The 22,535-nt window shown below is 47.4% G+C and overlaps 1 protein-coding gene across 6 annotated transcripts in view; it reads right to left on the reverse strand.

Moving 5' to 3' along the window:
* Window positions 1-22,535, reverse strand: part of RB1CC1 (RB1 inducible coiled-coil 1) — a 387,073-nt gene that overhangs the window by 182,806 nt on the left and 181,732 nt on the right. For all 6 annotated transcript variants that reach the window (XM_030214384.1, XM_030214360.1, XM_030214376.1 and 3 more), the window contains 3 exons: window positions 14,681-14,865; window positions 2,252-2,438; window positions 2,081-2,162 (listed from right to left, as the gene is read on the reverse strand). In XM_030214384.1, coding sequence (XP_030070244.1) covers window positions 2,081-2,162; window positions 2,252-2,438; window positions 14,681-14,865 — 454 coding nt within the window. The remainder of the gene's footprint in view (window positions 1-2,080; window positions 2,163-2,251; window positions 2,439-14,680; window positions 14,866-22,535) is intronic.

Here is a 22,535-nt window from a genome sequence, read left to right on the forward strand (position 1 = left end):
TGCTGAACAAACACACAGCTGGCTTCCCACTAAGAACTGCAAGTATCGAGGGAGAGCCCAGCTGGAGGCAGTGAACTGATTACAGATTCACACACACGCTGTAACCAGCTAACACAAACAAAGGGAAGGGAACAAGAATCCCTGAACATAAACACAGATCAAAGCCAGAGCACAGAGCCCGTTCTGACAGAGAACTGCACGGCTTTCTAGTCACAAGGAAATGTAACGCCAAAGCAGGGAAAGCAGCAACATGCAGGCTTAAGTACTACCCACTGATGTCAGTACAAACCCTGACAGCCAATCAGGAATGAAGTCCACCCCCTTCCCCTGACAAACCTGCAGACTCATAACAGTCTCCTATTATTGTGGACAAATCTTGTGTTTCTTTTCCTTTAGCATATTTATCTAAAAGTTTGCCATTTTTTCTGTAATCACTCTTAAAGATGTGATTGGATAAAATTAAAACGTGTTAAAAAAAACAATCTTTCGTCTTTGAAATCAGGATATAAAGTACCTGAAAAACTACACAAGTCATATAAAGCATTCAAAATGTAATGTAAGAAATCCAGCATCTCCTTCTACAAATCTATGCTGGAAAGTAAAAGTAATTCCAAGCAATACTTCTATCAGCTTTCCCTATTTGTCATCTGACATCTATCATCTGCCATACCCAATTCTCCCTCCTTATACTATCTCATCCTCCATTCAGTTCTTTCATCCCCTTATTTTGTGCCTCTTAACTTTTCATGTCCTTTCATTTATCTACTATCAGAATTTGTAGTTGGTTACACCAGAAAAACTTTTGTACAGGGCTCTACCCAATAATGCAGACTTCAGATTGGCATAATGGAAGAAGCTGCCTCCTATTAAGTGGCAGGTGATGGTAGCAGAACTCTCTTTTATTGTAGGGCACACCTCTATTGAGATGCAGCAGCGATGACATAGCTCCTCCCCCCCCCCCCCCCCCCCACACACACACACACAAAACAGATGTAAACAGAAAGCAAAGGGAAGACTTGGCTCCTAAAGATAACACATTTGTAGTTTCTGAACTCTTCTGAGATATCTACAAGTTACAAAGACAATGGGGTCCTTTTACAAAGCTACAATAAGTGCTAGCACGTGCTTTTCGCATCTTAAAAGAGCTTATGGCAAGAAGCGCTCAGGCGTCCCGTGGTAAGTCCAAAATGTGCAGTGCATGCACTACCTGCATACTAAAAAATATTTTTTATTAATTTTCTGGTTGAGGAGGCAAGTCTGCACTAATCAGTGAGCACATCTATATTACTGTGTTCTGATTAGCACAGGATTACCACAGGGAAAAAAACCTGCGCAAGGCTGCACTAAGTCCACTTTCTAATACAGCATTGTAAACGGACCCCAATATCAGTAAAAAGGCATAAAACAAGCATATTATAATAATCCAAAAGGTCCTTGTAGTGCATTCAAAAATAAAATCAACATAAAAAAATAAAACTCTTCAATTCTAAACATTAAACAAAACAAATAGACGAATGGATAGTCATACTGATATATCTATTATATAGTTCCTTCCAATATTACACATCATACTGTATCGTTTGTTTTCTTCAGATCTTCTTGAACAAGACGGTGAGCAAAACATGCTATGACAGAACTGACTAGCTGTGGGTTTCTTCTGGCAGCCCTGCTATCTTTCATTTGAGAATGATCATTCATGCTATAATCATAGTGTGGATCTGGTCACAACATGTGAGCTGTGACCCAATATTGGCTCCCAAGTTAAAGCTCCATTAGAAAAATGGAAACAGACTAAAAACTATAGAATACAGAACTGCATATTTTAATGTATTTTGTACTTAGAGAAAACTATCAGCTTTGGTTGTGAAATCTTATGAAAATGAGTTTTATAATAAAATATTATAGTTTTTAAAATAAAACAAATAGTTAACAATACAATGTATTTAAGAAATCAAAAAGAGCAGAAAAGAAAAATAGTAATACTTGTAATATAAATTATATTACTAACTGAATTTTCATATATTGCCTTGTGAATAATAGGGTGAGGCAGTATGTAAAAGTGGAATAAATAAACACTTACTAAATAGTTTTCCAAAAGTTTCCCTTTTTGCCTTTTCAGCTTCATAGAGATTTTTCCCATCTTTTACCAAAGCATTCGCCCACTGTAGTAATGAAAGAAAAATACAGTCTATGAAGTATTAATTAATAAATGCACATTTGAAAATATTGTAAAATATATTCTTGTGCTTACCTCTCTATAGTGTTTTATGAACATCTTTCTCCTCACCACCTCAACCACGGCCAAACAATACATTTGAGGTACTGTACTGAGTGCCTCTACTATTTTTATTCGTTCTAGCAGCTCTGTCAAGAGACGAAACAAGGCTTGTAGTTTTTCTCCATCTTGGTCAGCATGAAGCATTACAAAGCAGCACCACCTACAAGATAAACATAGAGGATCTTTAGTGCTAAGACACAATAGCAACAGATGACAGCAGAAGAGATTCAACTAGTCTATCTTGAACTACTGAGAAAGTTGTGTGCTAAATCTAAAATCCCTTTACACCCCCCACCAACACGAACACCTCACATCATCACTAAAAATACATACTACTGTCAGCCTTAATATTAGTTTGTTTCATTAATATGTACTTCCTCATCTAAAATCCAATAGTAGCACTGGATTTATATGTATACTAGCAAAATATTCTTATGTGATATAACTCCTACAATACCTAAACAAGCAAAACTAAATTGAAGAACCATCATTTTAAGTTGATGGAATTAAAGGAACCAAGACATATGTTGATGCTGGGCAAAATGGTAAAAGCTATTACAAACAACAAAATTACAGAGCATATACATAAGAATGGATGAATGAGACAAAGCCAACATAGATTTAGTCAAGGGAAATCTTGCCTCACCAATCTAAATTTCTTTGAAGGGGTGAATAAGCATGTGGATAAAGTTGAGCCAATCAATATTGTGTATCTGGATTTTAAAAAAGGCATATGACAAAGTACCTCATGAAAGACTCCTGAGGAAATCAGAAAATCATGGGATAGGAGGCAATGTCCTATTGTGAATTAAAAACTGGTTAAAAGAAAACAGCGAGTAGGTTTAAATGTTCAATATTCTCAATATCCACAGTGATTGCTATCAGCCTTGTAGTGGTCTGAGTCCAACAGATTAGGCATTTTGACTGGGGGCTGATGTTCTGGATTTTTCTTCCACACTGATAGAAGATATGGAACCATGACTTGGTCTGGAACATCCTGACAGAAAATTAAACTCAAAATGAAAATGAATTAAAATAACAGAAATAAACTTTTTTTAAGATGACAATGGAGACCATGTTGGAAAGCACACAGAGGCAGATCTTTGCTTTTGTGTCTATTCAGCAAAGCAGAAACAAAACTGAGGCGCTGAGAAGACCATCCTGAGCAGGAAGGGCTGCAAATATTCAGACATTTACACTAATTCTGAATTTTGGGAGAAATGATTTTAGTTATTTAGAAGAAAACAAAGTTGCTTACTTGTAGCTAACACTCTCCAAGTTACATATACTTTTCATTTGGGTTCAAACATTTGTTCCTAAATGGGTCAGACATAAGACTGAGACAGCATTGTTGAGTGCTAGCTGCACATCACCAGGAAAAGCCTTTCTAACTCTAGCTAGTAAAATACCATCATGGAACAACGAGATTACATCACTTTCCTAGGGCTATTTGTCCATGTATAATATAGGAAAAACATTAATGAACAAGGACATGTTTATACCAAAATTAAGACAAATCTTTTTTTTTTTTTTTTTTTTTTTTTTAAAGAGTTCAGCAGCTGATCATTTTCACTTTTAAATGAAAGCAGATATTTAATCTGTATTATATATTCACTATGAACTCATAATATCAGTCTGTATCCAGGATAATACAATTATACAATACTTGTGAAACAATTCTTTTGAAACCTGCTTGAAGTTATAGGACTACTGAAAAACTAGATGACATGTTACCATGATAACCCAATTTTTTTCCTTTGATGACCTTCACAGATTTAGAGCACATCTTTTCTATGGATGTTCAAGATGAGTAGAGGGAATGCTACATACCTGTAGAAGGTATTCTCCGAGGACAGCAGGCTGATTGTTCTCACTGATGGGTGACGTCCACGGCAGCCCCTCCAATCGGAATCTTCACTAGCAAAGGCCTTTGCTAGTCCTCGCGCGCCAATGCGCACCGCGCATGCGCGGCCGTCTTCCCGCCCGAAACCGGCTTGTGCCGGCCAGTCTCATATGTAGCAAAACAAAGACAAGGGAAGACACAACTCCAAAGGGGAGGCGGGCGGGTTTGTGAGAACAATCAGCCTGCTGTCCTCGGAGAATACCTTCTACAGGTATGTAGCATTCGCTTTCTCCGAGGACAAGCAGGCTGCTTGTTCTCACTGATGGGGTATCCCTAGCCCCCAGGCTCACTCAAAACAACAACCATGGTCAATTGGGCCTCGCAACGGCGAGGACATAACTTAGATTGACCTAAAAAATTTACCAACTAACTGAGAGTGCAGCCTGGAACAGAACAAACAGGGCCCTCGGGGGGTGGAGTTGGATCCTAAAGCCCAAACAGGTTCTGAAGAACTGACTGCCCGAACCGACTGTCGCGTCGGGTATCCTGCTGCAGGCAGTAATGAGATGTGAATGTGTGGACAGATGACCACGTCACAGCTTTGCAGATCTCTTCAATGGTGGCTGACTTCAAGTGGGCTACCGACGCTGCCATGGCTCTAACATTATGAGCCGTGACATGACCCTCAAGAGCCAGCCCAGCCTGGGCGTAAGTGAAGGAAATGCAATCTGCTAGCCAATTGGATATGGTGCGTTTCCCCACAGCCACTCCCCTCCTATTGGGATCAAAAGAAACAAACAATTGGGCGGACTGTCTGTTGGGCTGTGTCCGCTCCAGGTAGAAGGCCAATGTTCTCTTGCAGTCCAATGTGTGCAGCTGACGTTCAGCAGGGCAGGAATGAGGACGGGGAAAGAATGTTGGCAAGACAATTGACTGGTTCAGATGAAACTCCGACACGACCTTTGGCAAGAACTTAGGGTGAGTGCGGAGGACTACTCTGTTATGATGAAATTTGGTGTAAGGGGCCTGGGCTACCAGGGCCTGAAGCTCACTGACTCTACGAGCTGAAGTAACTGCCACCAAGAAAATGACCTTCCAGGTCAAGTACTTCAGATGGCAGGAATTCAGTGGCTCAAAAGGAGGTTTCATCAGCTGGGTGAGAACGACATTGAGATCCCATGACACTGTAGGAGGCTTGACAGGGGGCTTTGACAAAAGCAAACCTCTCATGAAGCGAACAACTAAAGGCTGTCCTGAGATCGGCTTACCTTCCACACGGTAATGGTATGCACTGATTGCACTAAGGTGAACCCTTACAGAGTTGGTCTTGAGACCAGACTCAGGCAAGTGCAGAAGGTATTCAAGCAGGGTCTGTGTAGGACAAGAGCGAGGATCTAGGGCCTTGCTGTCACACCAGACGGCAAACCTCCTCCACAGAAAGAAGTAACTCCTCTTGGTGAAATCTTTCCTGGAAGCAAGCAAGATACGGGAGACACCCTCTGACAGACCCAAAGAGGCAAAGTCTACGCTCTCAACATCCAGGCCGTGAGAGCCAGGGACCGGAGGTTGGGATGCAGAAGCGCCCCTTCGTCCTGCGTGATTAGGGTCGGAAAACACTCCAATCTCCACGGTTCTTCGGAGGACAACTCCAGAAGAAGAGGGAACCAGATCTGACGCGGCCAAAAAGGAGCAATCAGAATCATGGTGCCTCGGTCTTGCTTGAGTTTCAACAAAGTCTTCCCCACCAGAGGTATGGGAGGATAAGCATACAGCAGACCCTCCCCCCAATCCAGGAGGAAGGCATCCGATGCCAGTCTGCCGTGGGCCTGAAGCCTGGAACAGAACTGAGGGACTTTGTGGTTGGCTCGAGATGCGAAGAGGTCTACCAAGGGGGTGCCCCACACCTGGAAGATCTGTCGCACTACACGGGAATTGAGCGACCACTCGTGAGGTTGCATAATCCTGCTCAACCTGTCGGCCAGACTGTTGTTTACACCTGCCAGATATGTGGCTTGGAGCACCATGCCGTGACGGCGAGCCCAGAGCCACATGCTGACGGCTTCCTGACACAGGGGGCGAGATCCGGTGCCCCCCTGCTTGTTGACGTAGTACATGGCAACCTGGTTGTCTGTCTGAATTTGGATAATTTGGTGGGACAGCCGATCTCTGAAAGCCTTCAGAGCGTTCCAGATCGCTCGCAACTCCAGAAGATTGATCTGCAGATCGCGTTCCTGGAGGGACCAGCTTCCTTGGGTGTGAAGCCCATCGACATGAGCTCCCCACCCCAGGAGAGACGCATCCGTGGTCAGCACTTTTTGTGGCTGAGGAATTTGGAAAGGACGTCCCAGAGTCAAATTGGACCAAATCGTCCACCAATACAGGGATTCGAGAAAACTCGTGGACAGGTGGATTACGTCTTCTAGATCCCCAGCAGCCTGGAACCACTGGGAAGCTAGGGTCCATTGAGCAGATCTCATGTGAAGGCGGGCCATGGGAGTCACATGGACTGTGGAGGCCATGTGGCCTAGCAATCTCAACATCTGCCGAGCTGTGATCTGCTGGGACGCTCGCACCCGCGAGACGAGGGACAACAAGTTGTTGGCTCTCGTCTCTGGGAGATAGGCGCGAGCCGTCCGAGAATCCAGCAGAGCTCCTATGAATTCGAGTCTCTGCACTGGGAGAAGATGGGACTTTGGATAATTTATCACAAACCCCAGTAGCTCCAGGAGGCGAATAGTCATCTGCATGGACTGCAGGGCTCCTGCCTCGGATGTGTCCTTCACCAGCCAATCGTCGAGATATGGGAACACGTGCACCCCCAGCCTGCGAAGTGCCGCTGCTACTACAGCCAAGCACTTTGTGAACACCCTGGGCGCAGAGGCGAGCCCAAAGGGTAGCACACAGTACTGGAAGTGATGTGTGCCCAGTTGAAATCGCAGATACTGTCTGTGAGCTGGCAGTATCGGGATGTGTGTGTAGGCATCCTTCAAGTCCAGAGAGCATAGCCAATCGTTTTCCTGAATCATGGGAAGGAGGGTGCCCAGGGAAAGCATCCTGAACTTTTCTTTGACCAGATATTTGTTCAGGGCCCTTAGGTCTAGGATGGGACACATCCCCCCTGTTTTCTTTTCCACAAGGAAGTACCTGGAATAGAATCCCAGCCCTTCTTGCCCAGATGGCACGGGCTCGACCGCATTGGCGCTGAGAAGTGCGGAGAGTTCCTCTGCAAGTACCTGCTTGTGCTGGAAACTGTAAGACTGAGCTCCTGGTGGACAATTTGGAGGTTTTGAGGCCAAATTGAGGGTGTATCCTTGCCGGACTATTTGGAGAACCCACTGATCGGAGGTTATGAGAGGCCACCTTTGGTGAAAAGCTTTCAACCTCCCTCCGACTGGCAGGTCGCCCGGCACTGACACTTGGATGTCGGCTATGCTCTGCTGGAGCCAGTCAAAAGCTTGTCCCTTGCTTTTGCTGGGGAGCCGAGGGGCCTTGCTGAGGCGCACGCTGCTGACGAGAGCGAGCGCGCTGGGGCTTAGCCTGGGCCGCAGGCTGTCGAGAAGGAGGATTGTACCTACGCTTGCCAGAAGAGTAGGGAACAGTCTTCCTTCCCCCAAAAAATCTTCTACCTGTAGAGGTAGAGGCTGAAGGCTGCCGGCGGGAGAACTTGTCGAATGCGGTGTCCCGCTGGTGGAGCTGCTCTACCACCTGTTCGACTTTCTCTCCAAAAATGTTATCCGCACGGCAAGGCGAGTCCGCAATCCGCTGCTGGATTCTATTCTCCAGGTCGGAGGCACGCAGCCATGAGAGTCTGCGCATCACCACACCTTGAGCAGCGGCCCTGGACGCAACATCAAAGGTGTCATACACCCCTCTGGCCAGGAATTTTCTGCACGCCTTCAGCTGCCTGACCACCTCCTGAAATGGCTTGGCTTGCTCAGGGGGGAGCGCATCAACCAAGCCCGCCAACTGCCGCACATTGTTCCGCATGTGTATGCTCGTGTAGAGCTGGTAAGACTGAATTTTGGCCACGAGCATAGAAGAATGGTAGGCCTTCCTCCCAAAGGAGTCTAAGGTTCTAAAGTCCTTGCCCGGGGGCGCCGAAGCATGCTCCCTAGAACTCTTAGCCTTCTTTAGGGCCAGATCCACAACTCCAGAATCATGAGGCAACTGAGTGCGCATCAGATCTGGGTCCCCATGGATCCGGTACTGGGACTCGATCTTCTTGGGGATGTGGGGATTAGTTAAAGGCTTGGTCCAGTTCGCAAGCAATGTCTTTTTTAGGACATGGTGCAAGGGAACAGTGGACGCTTCCTTAGGTGGAGAAGGATAGTCCAGGAGCTCAAACATTTCAGCCCTGGGCTCGTCCTCCACAACCACCGGGAAGCGGATGGCCGTAGACATCTCCCGGACAAAGGAAGCAAAAGACAGACTCTCAGGAGGGGAAAGCTGTCTTTCAGGAGAGGGAGTGGGATCGGAAGGAAGACCCTCAGACTCCTCGTCAGAGAAATATCTGGGGTCTTCTTCCTCTTCCCACGAGGCCTCACCCTCGGTGTCAGACACAAGTTCACGGACCTGTGTCTGCAACCGTGCCCGACTCGACTCCGTGGAGCCACGTCCACGATGGGGGCGTCGAGAGGTAGACTCCCTCGCCCGCATCGGCGAAGCTCCCTCCGCCGACGTAGTCGGGGAGCCCTCCTGGGAGGCAACGGCAGCCGGTACCGCACGCGGCACCGACGCCGGAGACCTCACCTCGGGCGATGGGCCAGCCGGCGCCACGCTCGACGGTACCGGTGGCGCAAGCACCGCCGGTACCGGAGGGGTAGGGCGCAGCAGCTCTCCCAGAATCTCTGGGAGAACGGCCCGGAGGCTCTCGTTCAGAGCGGCTGCAGAGAAAGGCATGGAGGTCGATGCAGGCGTCGACGTCAGAACCTGTTCCGGGCGTGGAGGCTGTTCCGGGCTGTCCAGAGTGGAGCGCATCGACACCTCCTGAACAGAGGGTGAGCTGTCCTCTCGGCGCCGATGCCTGCTGGGTGCCGACTCCTTCGGCGACCCAGAGCTCTCGGTACCGACATGGGAAGGGGACCGGTGACGATGCTTCTTCGACTTCTTGGGACGAAGCATGTCACCGGAGCTTCCCGGTACCGACGAGGACGACGTAGAATCCAGCCGTCGCTTCCTCGGGGCCGAGACCGAAGAAGGTCGGTCTCGGGGGGGCTGTACCGCAGGAGCCCTCAGGGTAGGGGGAGACCCACCCGAAGGCTCACCGCCACCAGCAGGGGAATGGACAGCCCTCACCTGCACTCCAGACGAAGCACCACCTTCCGACGACATCAGCAGACGAGGTCCCGGTACCACCGACGTCGATGCAGCTGTCCGATGTCTCGGCGCCGATGCAGAGGGCCGATGCCTCGATGCACTCGATGTACTGGCCGCCGAGGTTGAAGGTCTGAACGCTGAAGACGCCGATGCACTCGATACCCCCGGTGCCGACGAAGAGCCCGAGAACAAAATGTTCCACTGGGCTAACCTCGCTACCTGAGTCCGCCTTTGCAAAAGGGAACACAGACTACAGGCCTGAGGGCGGTGCCCAGGCCCCAGACACTGAAGACACGACGCGTGCCTGTCAGTGAGCGAGATTACCCGGGCGCACTGGGTGCACTTCTTGAAGCCGCTGGAAGGCTCCGATGTCATGGGCGGAAAAATCACGCCGGCGAAATTTGGCACAGAAAAAAGGGAAATTTCGACCGGGGCCTAAGTAAGGCCTACCCCGACGACGAAAGAAAATTTAACGGGGCGAAAAAAACTCGAAGAAGAGGAAGGAAAAACCAAACGTGGTTAATCCAAATAATTTCTGGAATTTCTCACAGAAAGTAGTTGAAAACGACGCGCGAGGTCGACTTTTCGGGGCACGAACGGTAAAACACAACCGTACCGAGCGCGGAGAAAAGAAGACTGGCCGGCACAAGCCGGTTTCGGGTGGGAAGACGGCCGCGCATGCGCGGTGCGCATCGGCGCGCGAGGGCTAGCAAAGGCCTTTGCTAGTGAAGATTCCGATTGGAGGGGCTGCCGCGGACGTCACCCATCAGTGAGAACAAGCAGTCTGCTTGTCCTCGGAGAAAAAATTGATTAGTGGGAAGGATAGGGATCTATCTGTTTTGCCCTAAATTTGTGTCCTAGTGCATACTTCTCAAGAGGAACTAAGGAGTTGGCGGTGATGCTGGATGCAGGTTTGACGTTGGTCCCTCAGATTTTTACAGTTGTCTTTACCTGCTTGAGGCAAATTCGTAAGTTAGTTGTTTATTTTTCTGATGGTTCTCTTCAGCTGATTGTGCAGACTTTAGTCCTTACTGAGCCTGGCTACTATAATGCTTTAAATCAGGGTGCCCCCTCAAGTTCATCTGAAGCATCTTCAGTTTAGAGAGCCCCACAGTCTGTTTTGATTCAACTGTAAGCTCTGTCCAGCAGGGACTGTCTCTTACATGTTTAGTGTACAGTGCTGCATACTCTAAGTAATACTATAGAAATAAGTTGTAGGAGTAGCTGCATAGAAATATGATTCAGTTAATCCAATCTTATACCACTTACATCGTTTGTTAGTGGAGTTCCATGTCTGTTTTAAAGGCTTTCAGTTAGGGTATTTGGGATAACAGCCAAGTTTACTGAGATCATACAAGCCTTTACAGTCCAGAAGCCAGAATTTGTTGCTCCAACTTCCACGGGTCCAGGTCTTCCCAGGGCTTCTTACAGCTTCTGACTCCGACTCCAGATTCTTCATTGCCCTTCCCCTCCTGCAGCTCTGTTGCATGCAGGGGAGACAGGACCTGTGGCAGGCAGCTTGCAATCTCCTGTAGCAGCTGCTGTCCCAGGAACCAAAGGGCTTACTGGGACTGCTTGGACAGACTATTCCATTGATGATCTCAGGCTTCCGGGGATGCCCTCAACTATGGGTCCGCTCCCCCTTATTGTGTACCACCATTCGGGAGCCAAAGTAGCTGCATTTCCTGCTAGCGTGAAAATGGTTTTAGCTGTAGTAGCCGGCCCAAGTGTTTCCCTGGACTTCAAATGCCCTCAAAACCACTTCTTCCAAGGCACCAGGCTGCAAGCATACTTCCCCCCCCCCCCCCCCCAGTCTGCACTGCTAATAACTTACCTTAACTTGCTGCAACACATGCCCAGACCTGTTCTATGATTCAAGCCTAGAGCTCCAGTAGACAGGCATCTCCTGCCTCAGAACAGATTCTCTCTCATTTTTTAAGTGCTTCTACAGTTGGGGGGGGGGGGATTGAAGGACAGATGGGGAGAGAGGAGTTAGAAGAAGGACAACAAAAGGAAGACAGACGGACACCCAAGAGGCCTCCTAAGATAGCCCCCCCCCCCCCAACTTACCACTCACTCTTGGTTGGGATCCTGGGAGACCCTTGATGCCTGGACCAGGGCCCCACTAGGGAAAGGTCATATAACTCCCTAGAGCTCAATCAAGGCAAGGTCTGTGGACAGACACTGAAAACTACTCTTGTGGTAGTGTGTTTCCCGGAAACATGGGCTTGACCCAACCAGATCTCACAGGCTACTGCTCCATCAAATCAGATTGCAACCATCTACTGGAGGCAGTAAGTGCTCCTGCATTAACTTTTTACAGGTAATGCATGCTAATAGCACATGACCTAAAAAAAAAAATGCCTAAATTGTGCCGTGCTGAATCTGGGCTTAGCTGTGGGAAAGTCCCATATTAAGAAGGGCTAAACTCAGATTCTAACGTCCTTTAGTAGAAGAGCCCTAAAATGAATTCTTTGCCTAGATCTTAATGAGACTATCTTAAGGCCTACCCACAATGGACTCTCCTTCTTTGACTGTGATGACTCAGAGCATCTAAAGCAAATCACTATAAAGATTTAATAGAACAAATTGACAAAATAAAGAGTAACAAATTATCAGGACTAGACAGTATTCACTCCAGAGATCTGAAAGAGGGGGTCAATATTTAAACGGTAGTTATATATTGTGCACTGTCATTAAAGCATAACAGCTTTTTTGAAAAATATTTACTGTATTAACACAATAATGCATTTCTCCTTCCTCCATTTGCAGACTGTGGCATATCTGTGTGGTGGGGCTACATGAGAATAGCTATGGTAAAGTGTGTCATACTAGGATAGTAATGGATGAAGTGGAAAAAGAGAACATGGGATATGATGGTGAGTGTGTGTGTCTGTATGTATCAGTAGCACATTATGTATATTAATTTCTATGGGGAGAGTTTAGCTGTATAATATATCAATGGGTGTGTATGTGTAGGTGTGCGATTATTTTGGGTGGGAGAGTGTGTGTTGAGGGAGAGAAAGGGATGAATCAGGGGACGATCGAGTATGTACATGTGTGTATGTGGGTGTGTTGGTGGTGGATGTGAGCGTGGGGGTAATATTGCTGACTTAGGGTATGAATGTTGACTGTGTGTATGTGTGTGACAGGTTAGAGATGTGTCTTGGCTCTGAGCATGTAGGCTTTTCTTCCCCCTGTATTTATCCCTCAATTCCTTGCCTCTCCCATCCTCCCTTTCCCACCACCCTCCATTCCCTGGATCACTAATCCCACTCACCTTTAAACAATGGAAAGAACCATTAATACCCACTTACTCCACTCTCTGGCACTATTATCTTCCACTAGGGGGAGTCTATCAAATAAAACAATGCTTGGCGGGGGAGGGAGGGAATAGGTTTAGGGTTCCACCATGGGACACCAGGGAGTACTTTTGTGGGGTTACAGGAGACTTAGGGTGTCCAGGGCAGTTTTTTTTTGTTACATTTGTACCCCGTGCTTTCCCACTCATGGCTGGCTCAATACGGCAGGCAATGGAGGGTTAAGTGACTTGCCCAGAGTCACAAGGAGCTGCCTGTGCCTGAAGTGGGAATCAAACTCAGTTCACATGGACCACCAGATAATTTTCTTTTTAGGATGAGTGGAAAGGTGATCCATGGGCCCACTTGGTCCACTAGTGATCTCAACTAAAATACCACACCACATTTCAAATAACAGTCTTCTTTATGCAAGCTCTAAGGAGATGACTCAATATTAGAAAAAAAGATTCTTAAAAAAAAAAAAAAGCTAGATTTTAGTGTTTTTTGTTTTTTTAACAGGAGCAATTTCTTTTAATCGGCTATTTTCATGATTTTATGTGCCCACTGCACTATGCTTTAGTGCACTGGTTTTAGTATGAGAAAATCAGCATATTGCATACTGTCAGATTAGCAGAGGAAAATCAAGAGTAAACGTCTGTGCTAAAGGATAATGCGGATTACTGTATCAGATCCTCAGTTGGAATCAGAGCCAGTATAGGAAATTGTATTTATTCACACTAGATGTCACTGCAATATAGCAATGGGTCTGGACAGAGCACTATTTCTCTATTTAAGCTAGCCTGTGCTCCCTGTGGTCCAACTGTTTGCTGCTATACGGATAACTTAACGAGCAAGTAGTAAACCCTGGCATGCACTTTTTTCCGATGACGGTAGCAGCTAACAAAAACGGAACGCAGATGAGCAAATTGTGTAGAAACTCTATTGTAACGAGATGCACTAACCTTTTCCGATTGCCTTAACGCTGGAAAATCTAACGAGAGGTCTGTACCTCTTGTTGAGGCTGCGTGGGATTGAAAAACTGCTACAAAAGTAAAAAAAAACAAAAAATCGTCAGTGCAATAATAAAAACATCTATTTTGGCCGCCCTCCCCCCCCCCCCCCTCCACTAATTATTGCAGGGAGGAATGATGGCCAAAATGGACGGTTTTTTTGGATGGGCGTCCTCAACTGCACTGTCCTCTGTCGAGCCGCATTGGAGGGGGTGAGCAGCACGGCGTCTTCAAGCGGCATAGGGAGGCGTATTTGGCATGCGCAGAGCAGCCAGCATAACGCTTGGCTGCTCTGCGCATGCTCCACCGGCCGACTGGCCGACTGTTTAACGACGGAATAGAGAATGCAAGTGAGCTACAACGAGCAGCTCATTTGCATTCCTATTCCTTGATGCATGCCCGTTCCTTACCGATTCGCTAAGGGAATCGGTAAGGAAAGGGCTTTAACGAGTCTTTAGTGCATCTTGCCCAGAATCAGCATGCAGGTTAGTATTCAAGGCCCGGACAAAATGAGTCCTGCAGGCAGCTTCCCTCAGGTAACTGAATTACACAGAGGGGAAGCTATAAGTTTGTTGATTGTTCAGAGAGCTACAAAATTCTAAGAGGCAAATTATGTGATTTCTCTCAGAGACATGGAATTGCAGGGTCCTGGGGTCACGGACTATAATTAGCCCAGTAACTGATTTTCATATGGATACACCTCTATGTGCAGAAAGCTAAGGAAAGGCAAAGTTAATGATATGCGATTCATAAAACCCAATTAAAAATTTAAAGCACACACACCCCTAACTATATTTCTGTTAAATTTCAACATAGCAAGAATTCAACAAGTCTGAAACAAATTTCCTTAAGTTCAAATTAGGGTAGCTTCCTGTAATAAAGTACTTGTCACATAAAGTAGCTCTGAAATAATAATAAAAAAATAATCACTTACTTTAACCTCACTTGTAAATTATTTGCAAGCTCCTGTTTGGCAGTAGTACATTTTTGCTTGATATCCAATAGTTTTCTGTGGTTAGCTAGCATGATCATCAATTGGTTTGCATGACTCAAACACAAATCAGGTAGTACAGAAGGATCTTTCAAGTTTTCAGCTCTCTTCTGATTGGCTAAAAATCCCTACAAAAGAATAAAACGATATACTTTGTCATAAATAGACACAGCTATTAATTTGATTTAATTTTATTTTATTCTATTAAGTAATTTGAAGATTAATGCTCCCCTTACAGTACAACAATTTAACTGTTGTGAAAGTGATTTTCTTGCTAACTTATCAGAATGGTCCAGTAACACTGGGAGGAAAGGACAGTCGGAATGGGAGAGTAAAGTTCCTTGTCTAGTGGGGTCCTCAACCATTCTGCCACCCCTATACAGCTGTCCATTTTGAGAGAACTAAAGCAGTCCAGAGGAACACAAACCCTACAATGATAGGCTTGAGACACTAAAAACGTACTAGCTGGAAGAAAGAAGGGAAATGGGGAGATCTGATAGAAACATTTCAATATTTGACAGGATTTAATAAATCACAGCAAGAGAAGATTGTAAGGAATTTGAAGGATATTGTCATAAATTGAAGAAGTCTCACAGAAAGGATAAGCAAATATTTCAGTACTAGGAAAGTGGTAGATACTTGGCTAACTTACCATGGCAGAGGAGTAGCCTAGTGGTTAGTGCAGCAGACTTTGATCCTAGGGAACTGGGTTCAACTGCCACTGCAGCTCCTTGTGACTCTGGGCAAGTCACTTAACCCTCCATTGCCCCAGGTATTAATAAGTACCTGTATATCTGTAAACCACTTTGAATGTAGTTGCAAAAACCACAGAAAGGCATTATATCAAGTCCCATTACCTTTCCCTTTCTCTACTGTGAGAGAATTCTTAGGACAAATCTAAATCACAATGGTAGTAACAGGGTGCTGGGGGGATTTGAATTGTATATTGTGAATTACATGCCTAATAGTCTGTAATACCTAAAGAAAACCAGAAAAACAAAATCGGAATGAACAAACACTCTGAAACAAAGGGGGGAAAAAAGGTCTCACTAGAGACACTGGCCTTTCAACTATAAAGTGTTACTGTCCCTCAACTGCCTTTATCTACCCACACATGCCCATTTTACTGAGCTGAAATGGCTGCTGTATCTTTAAAAAGATATAGTGAAATTAGTAAAGGTTCAAAGAAGAGTGACCAAAATGATAGCGGGGATGGAACAGCTCCCATATGAAGAAAAGCTAGAGAGGTTAGGGCTCTTCAGCATGGAAAAGAGACGTCTGAGGGGGGATATGATTGAGGTCTACAAAATCCTGAATGATGTGGAGCAGATGGAGGTGAATCGATTTTTCACTCATTAAAAAGCTCAAAGAACAGAGGGCACTCAGTGAAATTGCATGGGAATACTTTTAATGGAAATGGGAGGAAATATTTTTTCACTCAAAGAATGGTTAAGCTCCAGAACTCATTGCAGGAGGATGTGGCAATGGCAGTTAGTGTATCTGGGTTTTAAAAAGTTTGGACACGTTCCTGGAGGAAAAGTCCGTTGAGATGGACTTGGGAGAAGCCACTGTTTGCTCTAGGATTGGCACCATGGAATGGTGCTACTAATTGGGTTTCTGATGTTAACCACATCCTCCAGCAGCGAGTTCCGGAGCTTCACTGTTCTTTGAGTGAGAAAATATTTCCTCCTGTTTGTTTTGGAGGTGTTTCCATGTAATCCCATTGAGTGCTCCCCGGCCTTCATAATTTTTGAAAGAGTGAAAAATCAAAATCATATCACCTCACTCATTCCGTTTTCCAGATCATTTATAAATAAGTTAAAAAGCACCGGTCCCAGTACAGATCCCTGCGGCACTCCACTATTCACCCTCCTCCATTGAGAAAAATGGCTATTTAAACCTACCCCTCTGTATCCAGTCCACCAGATTAGGGAACTGTGAAAAGCGGTGGACAATAGGATTGCATCTTCTAGATCCCCTGTAACAAAATACCACTGGGAAGCTAGGGTCCACTGAGCAGATCTCATGTGAAGGCGTGCCATGGGAGTCACATGAACTGTGGAGGCCATATGGCCCAGAAGTCTCAACATCTGCAGAGCTGTGATCTGCTGAGACGCTCTGGCCAAGGGAGCCAGGGAGAGAAGGTTGTCCACCCTCGACATGGGAAGATAGGCCCGAGCTGTCTGAGAGTCCAGCAGAGCTCCTATGAATTCTAGTTTTTGAAGTGGAATGAGATGGGACTTTGGGTAATTTATAACAAACCCCAGTAGCTCCAGGAGTTTGAGAGTCATCTGCATGGACTGTAGAGCTCCTGTCTCCGAGGTGTTCTTCACCAGCCAATCGTTGAGATAAGGGAACACATGCACTCCCAGTCTACGTCGCGACACTGCTACGACCGCCAGGCATTTTGTGAACACCTGGGAAGCAGAGGCGAGCCGAAAGGGCAGCACACAATACTGAAAGTGCCGTGTTCCCAGACGGAATCGAAGATACTGCCTGTGAGCTGGCAGTATTGGGATGTGTGTATAAGCATCCTTCAAGTCCAGGGAGCATAGCCCGTCGTTTTTCTGAATCATGGGAAGAAGGGTGCCCAGGGAAAGCATCCTGAACTTTTCTTGAATCAGATATTTGTTCAGGGCCCTTAGGTCTAGGATGGGACGCATCCCCCCTGTTTTCTTTTGCACAAGGAAGTACCTAGAATAGAATCCCAGTCCTTCCTGCCCCGGTGGTATGGGCTCGACCGCATTGGTGCGGAGAAGAACGGAGAGTTCCTCTGCAAAGACCTGCCTGTGCTAGAAGCTGAAGGACTGAGCTCCCGGTGGGCAATTTGGAGGTTTGGAGATCAAATTGAGGGAGTATCCCCGCCAGACCATTTGGAGAACCCACCGATCGGAGGTTACAAGAAGCCACCTTTGGTGAAAAAGTTTTAACCTCCCCCCCCCACCCCCGACCAGTAGATTGTCCGGCACAGACACTTTTATTGCAGATATGCTCACCTGGAGCCAGTCAAAAGCCCATCCCTTGCTTTTGTTGGGGAACTGCAGGGGCCTGACGAGGCGCACGCTGTTGACGTGAACGAGCACGCTGGGGTTGAGCCTGAGCAGGCTGGCGGGAAGGTGGATTGTACCTACGCTTATTGTAAGCATAGGGGGCATTCCTCCTTCCCCCGTAAAAACGTCTACCTGACAAGGTAGATGCTGAAGGCGCTCGGTGGGAGAGTTTGTCAAATGCGGTTTCCCGCTGGTGGAGCTGCTCTACCACCTGTTCGACTTTCTCACCGAAAATATTATCCCCCCAGCAAGGAGCATCCGCAAGCCGCTGCTGGACTCGATTGTCTAGGTCATAGGCACACAGCTATGAGAGTTTGCGAATCACTATACCCTGACCAGCGGCTCTGGACGCCACATCAAAAGAATCGTAAGTACCCCTGGACAGGAATTTACGACATGCCTTCAGCTGCCTGACCACCTCCTGAAAAGGCCTAGCCTGCTCCAAAGGGAGCTGATCAACCAAGTCCGTCAGTTGCTTCACATTATTCCGCAAGTGAATGCTTGTGTAGAGCTGGTAGCATAGCTGACTGGTAGGCCTTCCTCCCAAAAGAGCCGAGGCGAAAGCTCTCGTACTTTTTGCCCTCTTGAGAGCAGAATCCACAACCCCAGAGTCATGAGGCAACTGGGCCTTCATCAACTCTGGGTCCCCGTGAATCATATACTGGGACTTAACCTTCTCAGGAATGGTGGGGTTAGATAGTGGTTTCATCCAGTTCCTCAACAGTGTCTGCTTAAGGACATTATAGGAACAATGGATGACTCCTTAGGTGGCGAAGGATAGCCCAGGACCTCAAACATCGAAGCCCTGGGCTCATCCTCAGTTACCACCAGGAGGCAATGGCCGTACACATTTCCCGGACAAAGGACGAGAAAGATAAACTCTCCGGGGGAGAAAGCTTTCTCTCTGACGAAGGAGTAGGATCAGAGGGAAGGCCACAAGACTCCTTAGAAGAGAAATATCTTGGGTCCTCCTCTGCCTCCCACGAGGCCTCCCCTTCGGTACTGGACAGGAGTTCTCTGACTGCAGTCCGAAGCCGAGCCCGTCTCGACGTCGAGGAGCTATGTCCTCGATGGCGATACCGAGAAGTTGACTCCCGTGCCGGCTGCGATGAAGCTCCCTCCAACGACGTTCAGGTCCTCACCACAGGCGGGGAGCCAGCTGCCGCATCTATCGACGGAACCGTTGGCGCAAGAACCTCCGGTACTGGAACAGACGGTCACAGCAGCCTTTCCAGAATCCCTGGAAGAATAGCATGGAGGCGCTCGTCAAGAATGCGTCAGTACAGGAGTCGAGGCTAGAATCTGCCGAGGAGGAGGAGGCGGTAACGGGCTGTCTGGAAACCAGCGCATCAGAACCTCTTGTATAGAGGGTGAGCGATCCTCCCAGCATCGACGCTTCACAGGGGCCAATTCCCTTGACGCCTCGGAACTCTCGGTACCGTGACTTCTTTGCCTTCGCTCGAGGCATGTCACCGATATCCCTCAGTACCGACGAGGACGTGGAATCCACACTCCTCCTCGGCGTCGGGTCCAAAAGGGGTCGGTCCCGATGGGCCTGCACCGCAGGAGCCCTCGAGGCAGGTGGAGACCCACTTGATGGTTCACTGCTGCCAGCATGTGATGGTCTCTGGATAGCCATTACCTGTGCTCCGAGGTCGATGCACTCCCCGGTGCCGACATAGACACCGCCGACCTTGGAACCACTGTCGACGTCGAAGTACTGGGCAAAGCTCCAAACAGGCGTTCCCGTTGAGCTTGTCTCGACGCTTGTGTCCGCTTTTTAAGGCTAAGACACAACTTAAAAGCGTCTGGGCGATGGTCGGGCACAAGGCACTGGATACACCACGTGCCTGAGATTGCCTGGTTGCACCGAGTGCACTTCTTGAAGCCGCTGACGAGCCTCGATGTCATCAACGGAAAAATAGCGGCAGCAAAATCAAAATTCGCAAGGATGCCCAAGGAGGGCACAAAAATAGGGAGAAAACCCGTACAGGTGGCCAAAATGGCCGCACACGACAACGAAAGGAAACTTGAGAAACTAAGGGGAAAAAAAAACCTCTTTGTTTTTTTTTTTAATAAGAAAAAGTAAACAGCCCGTGCACGAGCACGACGAAGAAGAAAAAAACAGCAAAAAGCCAACTAAAAACGAAGGCTATTCTTTTCTGGGGCACAGAACCGCCGTAAACAGCCACTCTTGACCGCGGAAAAAAGAAGACTGAAGCGGGACTCTCGTGCGACGGGCAGGAAGATGTGCACGCACCCACGCGCTCGAAGGCTTTAGCAACTTTTGTTGCTAGGAAGATTTTCCGGACCTGGGGCTGCTGTGGACGTCACCCATATGTGAGAACAAGCAGCCTGCTTGTCCTTGGAGAACGGAGGACTATTCTGTTGTAATGAAACTGAACATAATCTTAGTATTAGGTGCAACCACCTCTAAGGCCTGAAGCTCACTGACTCAACGAGCTGAAGTAACAGGCACCAAGAAAATGACCTTCCAAGTGAAGTACTTCAGATGCCGGAATTCAGTGGCTCAAAAGGAGCTTTCATCAGCTTGGTGAGAACGACGAGATCCTATGACACGGGTGGAGGTTTGACAAGGGGCTTTGACAAAAGCAAACCTCGCATGAAGAGAACAACTAGAGGCTGTCCAGAGATGGGCTTACCTCCTACATGTTGTTGGTAAGCACTAATTGAACTAAGGTGAACCCTTACGGAGTTAGTCTTGAGAAGAGACTCGGAAAGGTGTAGAAGGTAGTTAAGCAGGTTTGTGTAGGGCAACCAAGAGGATCCAGGGCCTTGCTCTCATACCAGACAGCAAACCCCTTAGTGGAGTCTTTCCTGGAAGCCAGCAAGACCCAGGAGACAACCACTGAAAGACCCAAGGAAGAGAATTATAAGCTCTCAACATCCAAGCTGTGAGAGGCAGAGACTAGAGGCTGGGATGTAGAAGCGACCCCCTTATTCTGCGTGATGAGGGTTGGTGAACACTCCAATCTCCATAATTCTGCTGAGGATAACTCCAGAAGTAGAGGGAACCATATCTGCCGCTGCCAGCATGGAACGATCAGAATCATGGTTCTGTGGTGTTGCTTGAGTTTCAACAAAGATTCCCCACTAGAGGTATGGGAGGAAATGCATACAGAAGACCCCAATTGAATTGTGAGGCAACTGAGGCTTATCAAAACCAGGTGTACTGTGGATCCGGTACATGGTATCCATGGTAATGACTGGGACCAACAGAGGGGACTCCCAATTTCTAACAAGGGCTTCCTGGAGTATCTCGTGGAGAGGGGCAGTCACAATCTCCCTAGGATGAGACATGTAGTCCAGGACCTCAAGCATCTGGGCACGTGGCTCATCCTCCACTTCCAAAAGAAATGGAATGGCATCAGCCATTTCCATAACAAAAGAAGGGAATGAAAGGCTCTCCGGATGACACTCTCCTTTCAGGTGGAGGGAAGGGTTGAGAGGGAATTCTATATTACTCATCTGAGGAAAAGTACCTGGGATCCTCCTCTGAATCCCATGAGCGCTCCTCTTCGATGTCAGACAATACTTCCTGGTGGGAGTGTCGAGATCGAACCTGCCTCAACGTGGAGCAGCCATGTCCTCGAGAATGGTGTTAAGAAGTTGGTTCCCACCTCTACTCTGGTGATGTCAATGGAGTGCCAGCTCACTGCAGCTGCATGCAATGTCTGTGTCGGAGGCTTCACCACAGACTGAGGGCCAAGAGGGGCCGCAAAAGGAGGCAGGGTAGTCACAAGCACCTCCGATGCACACCGTTGTAGAAGACCACCCAGAAGCTCCGGGAGTAAGGCCTAGATGAACTCATTGAGGGCTGACCCAGGGAAAGGCTGGGGTGCCATCTCAGGAGCAGGATGTATAACTGCTGGGGTTGATGCAGAAGCTGGGTCTTGGCTACTGGGAGACCGATGCATCAGCACCTCCAGTATAGAGGGGGAGCGGTCCTCCCAGCACTGACACTTCGCGTGAGTCAAATCCTTTAACCTCCCGGAGCTCCCGGAACCATGCGTTGAGGGCTATTGATGCCAATGCTTCTTTGCCTTCACCCGAAGCGTGTCATGGAGGCTCCTCAGTGCCAACAAGGATGACATTGAATCCATACATCGCCTCAGGGTCAGATCTGACAATGGATGGTTCCGGGGGCCCTGCACAGAAAGGGGTCTTGAGATAGGTAGAGACCCACTTGATGTTACTGCTCCCAGCAGCCATGCTCACTGACGTTCCCGATGCAGGTGCACTGCTTGACTTTGATGCCGACGCCTCTGACCTTGATGCCAATGCTGATGAACTGGACTTGGCTCCAAAAATCCTCTCTCGTTGAGCCTCTCTGGAAACCTGGGTCCTCTTCTTCATATAAAGGCAGAGAACACAGTTAGTTAGGCTATGGTCAGTCCCAAGACACTGAAGACACCAATTATGGGTGTTTTTCCCAGAGATAGTCCAATTGCACCAGGTACAGCGCTTAAAGCCACTGTGAACCTTTGTGGACAAGGAAGGAAAACTTCCTCGGCTAAATTAAACAAAGCGATGGTGCCTGAAAAAGGGGCAAGGCACAGCAAAAATTAAGGGAAAAATCCTAGCTGAAGTCAAAGCCTAAAAGCGGCCAAATGACAATGCAAAGAAAGAAAAATTAAAACCAGGCAAAATAAACTAGAAGCTGAAGCTAAAGGAAAAGGTAAAAAAAAGGAGGTTCCACAAACGGGAACACAATACAGGACGAAAAA

This window comes from Microcaecilia unicolor, chromosome 1 (genome assembly GCF_901765095.1).
Source record: "Microcaecilia unicolor chromosome 1, aMicUni1.1, whole genome shotgun sequence".
NCBI lineage: Eukaryota > Metazoa > Chordata > Amphibia > Gymnophiona > Siphonopidae > Microcaecilia > Microcaecilia unicolor.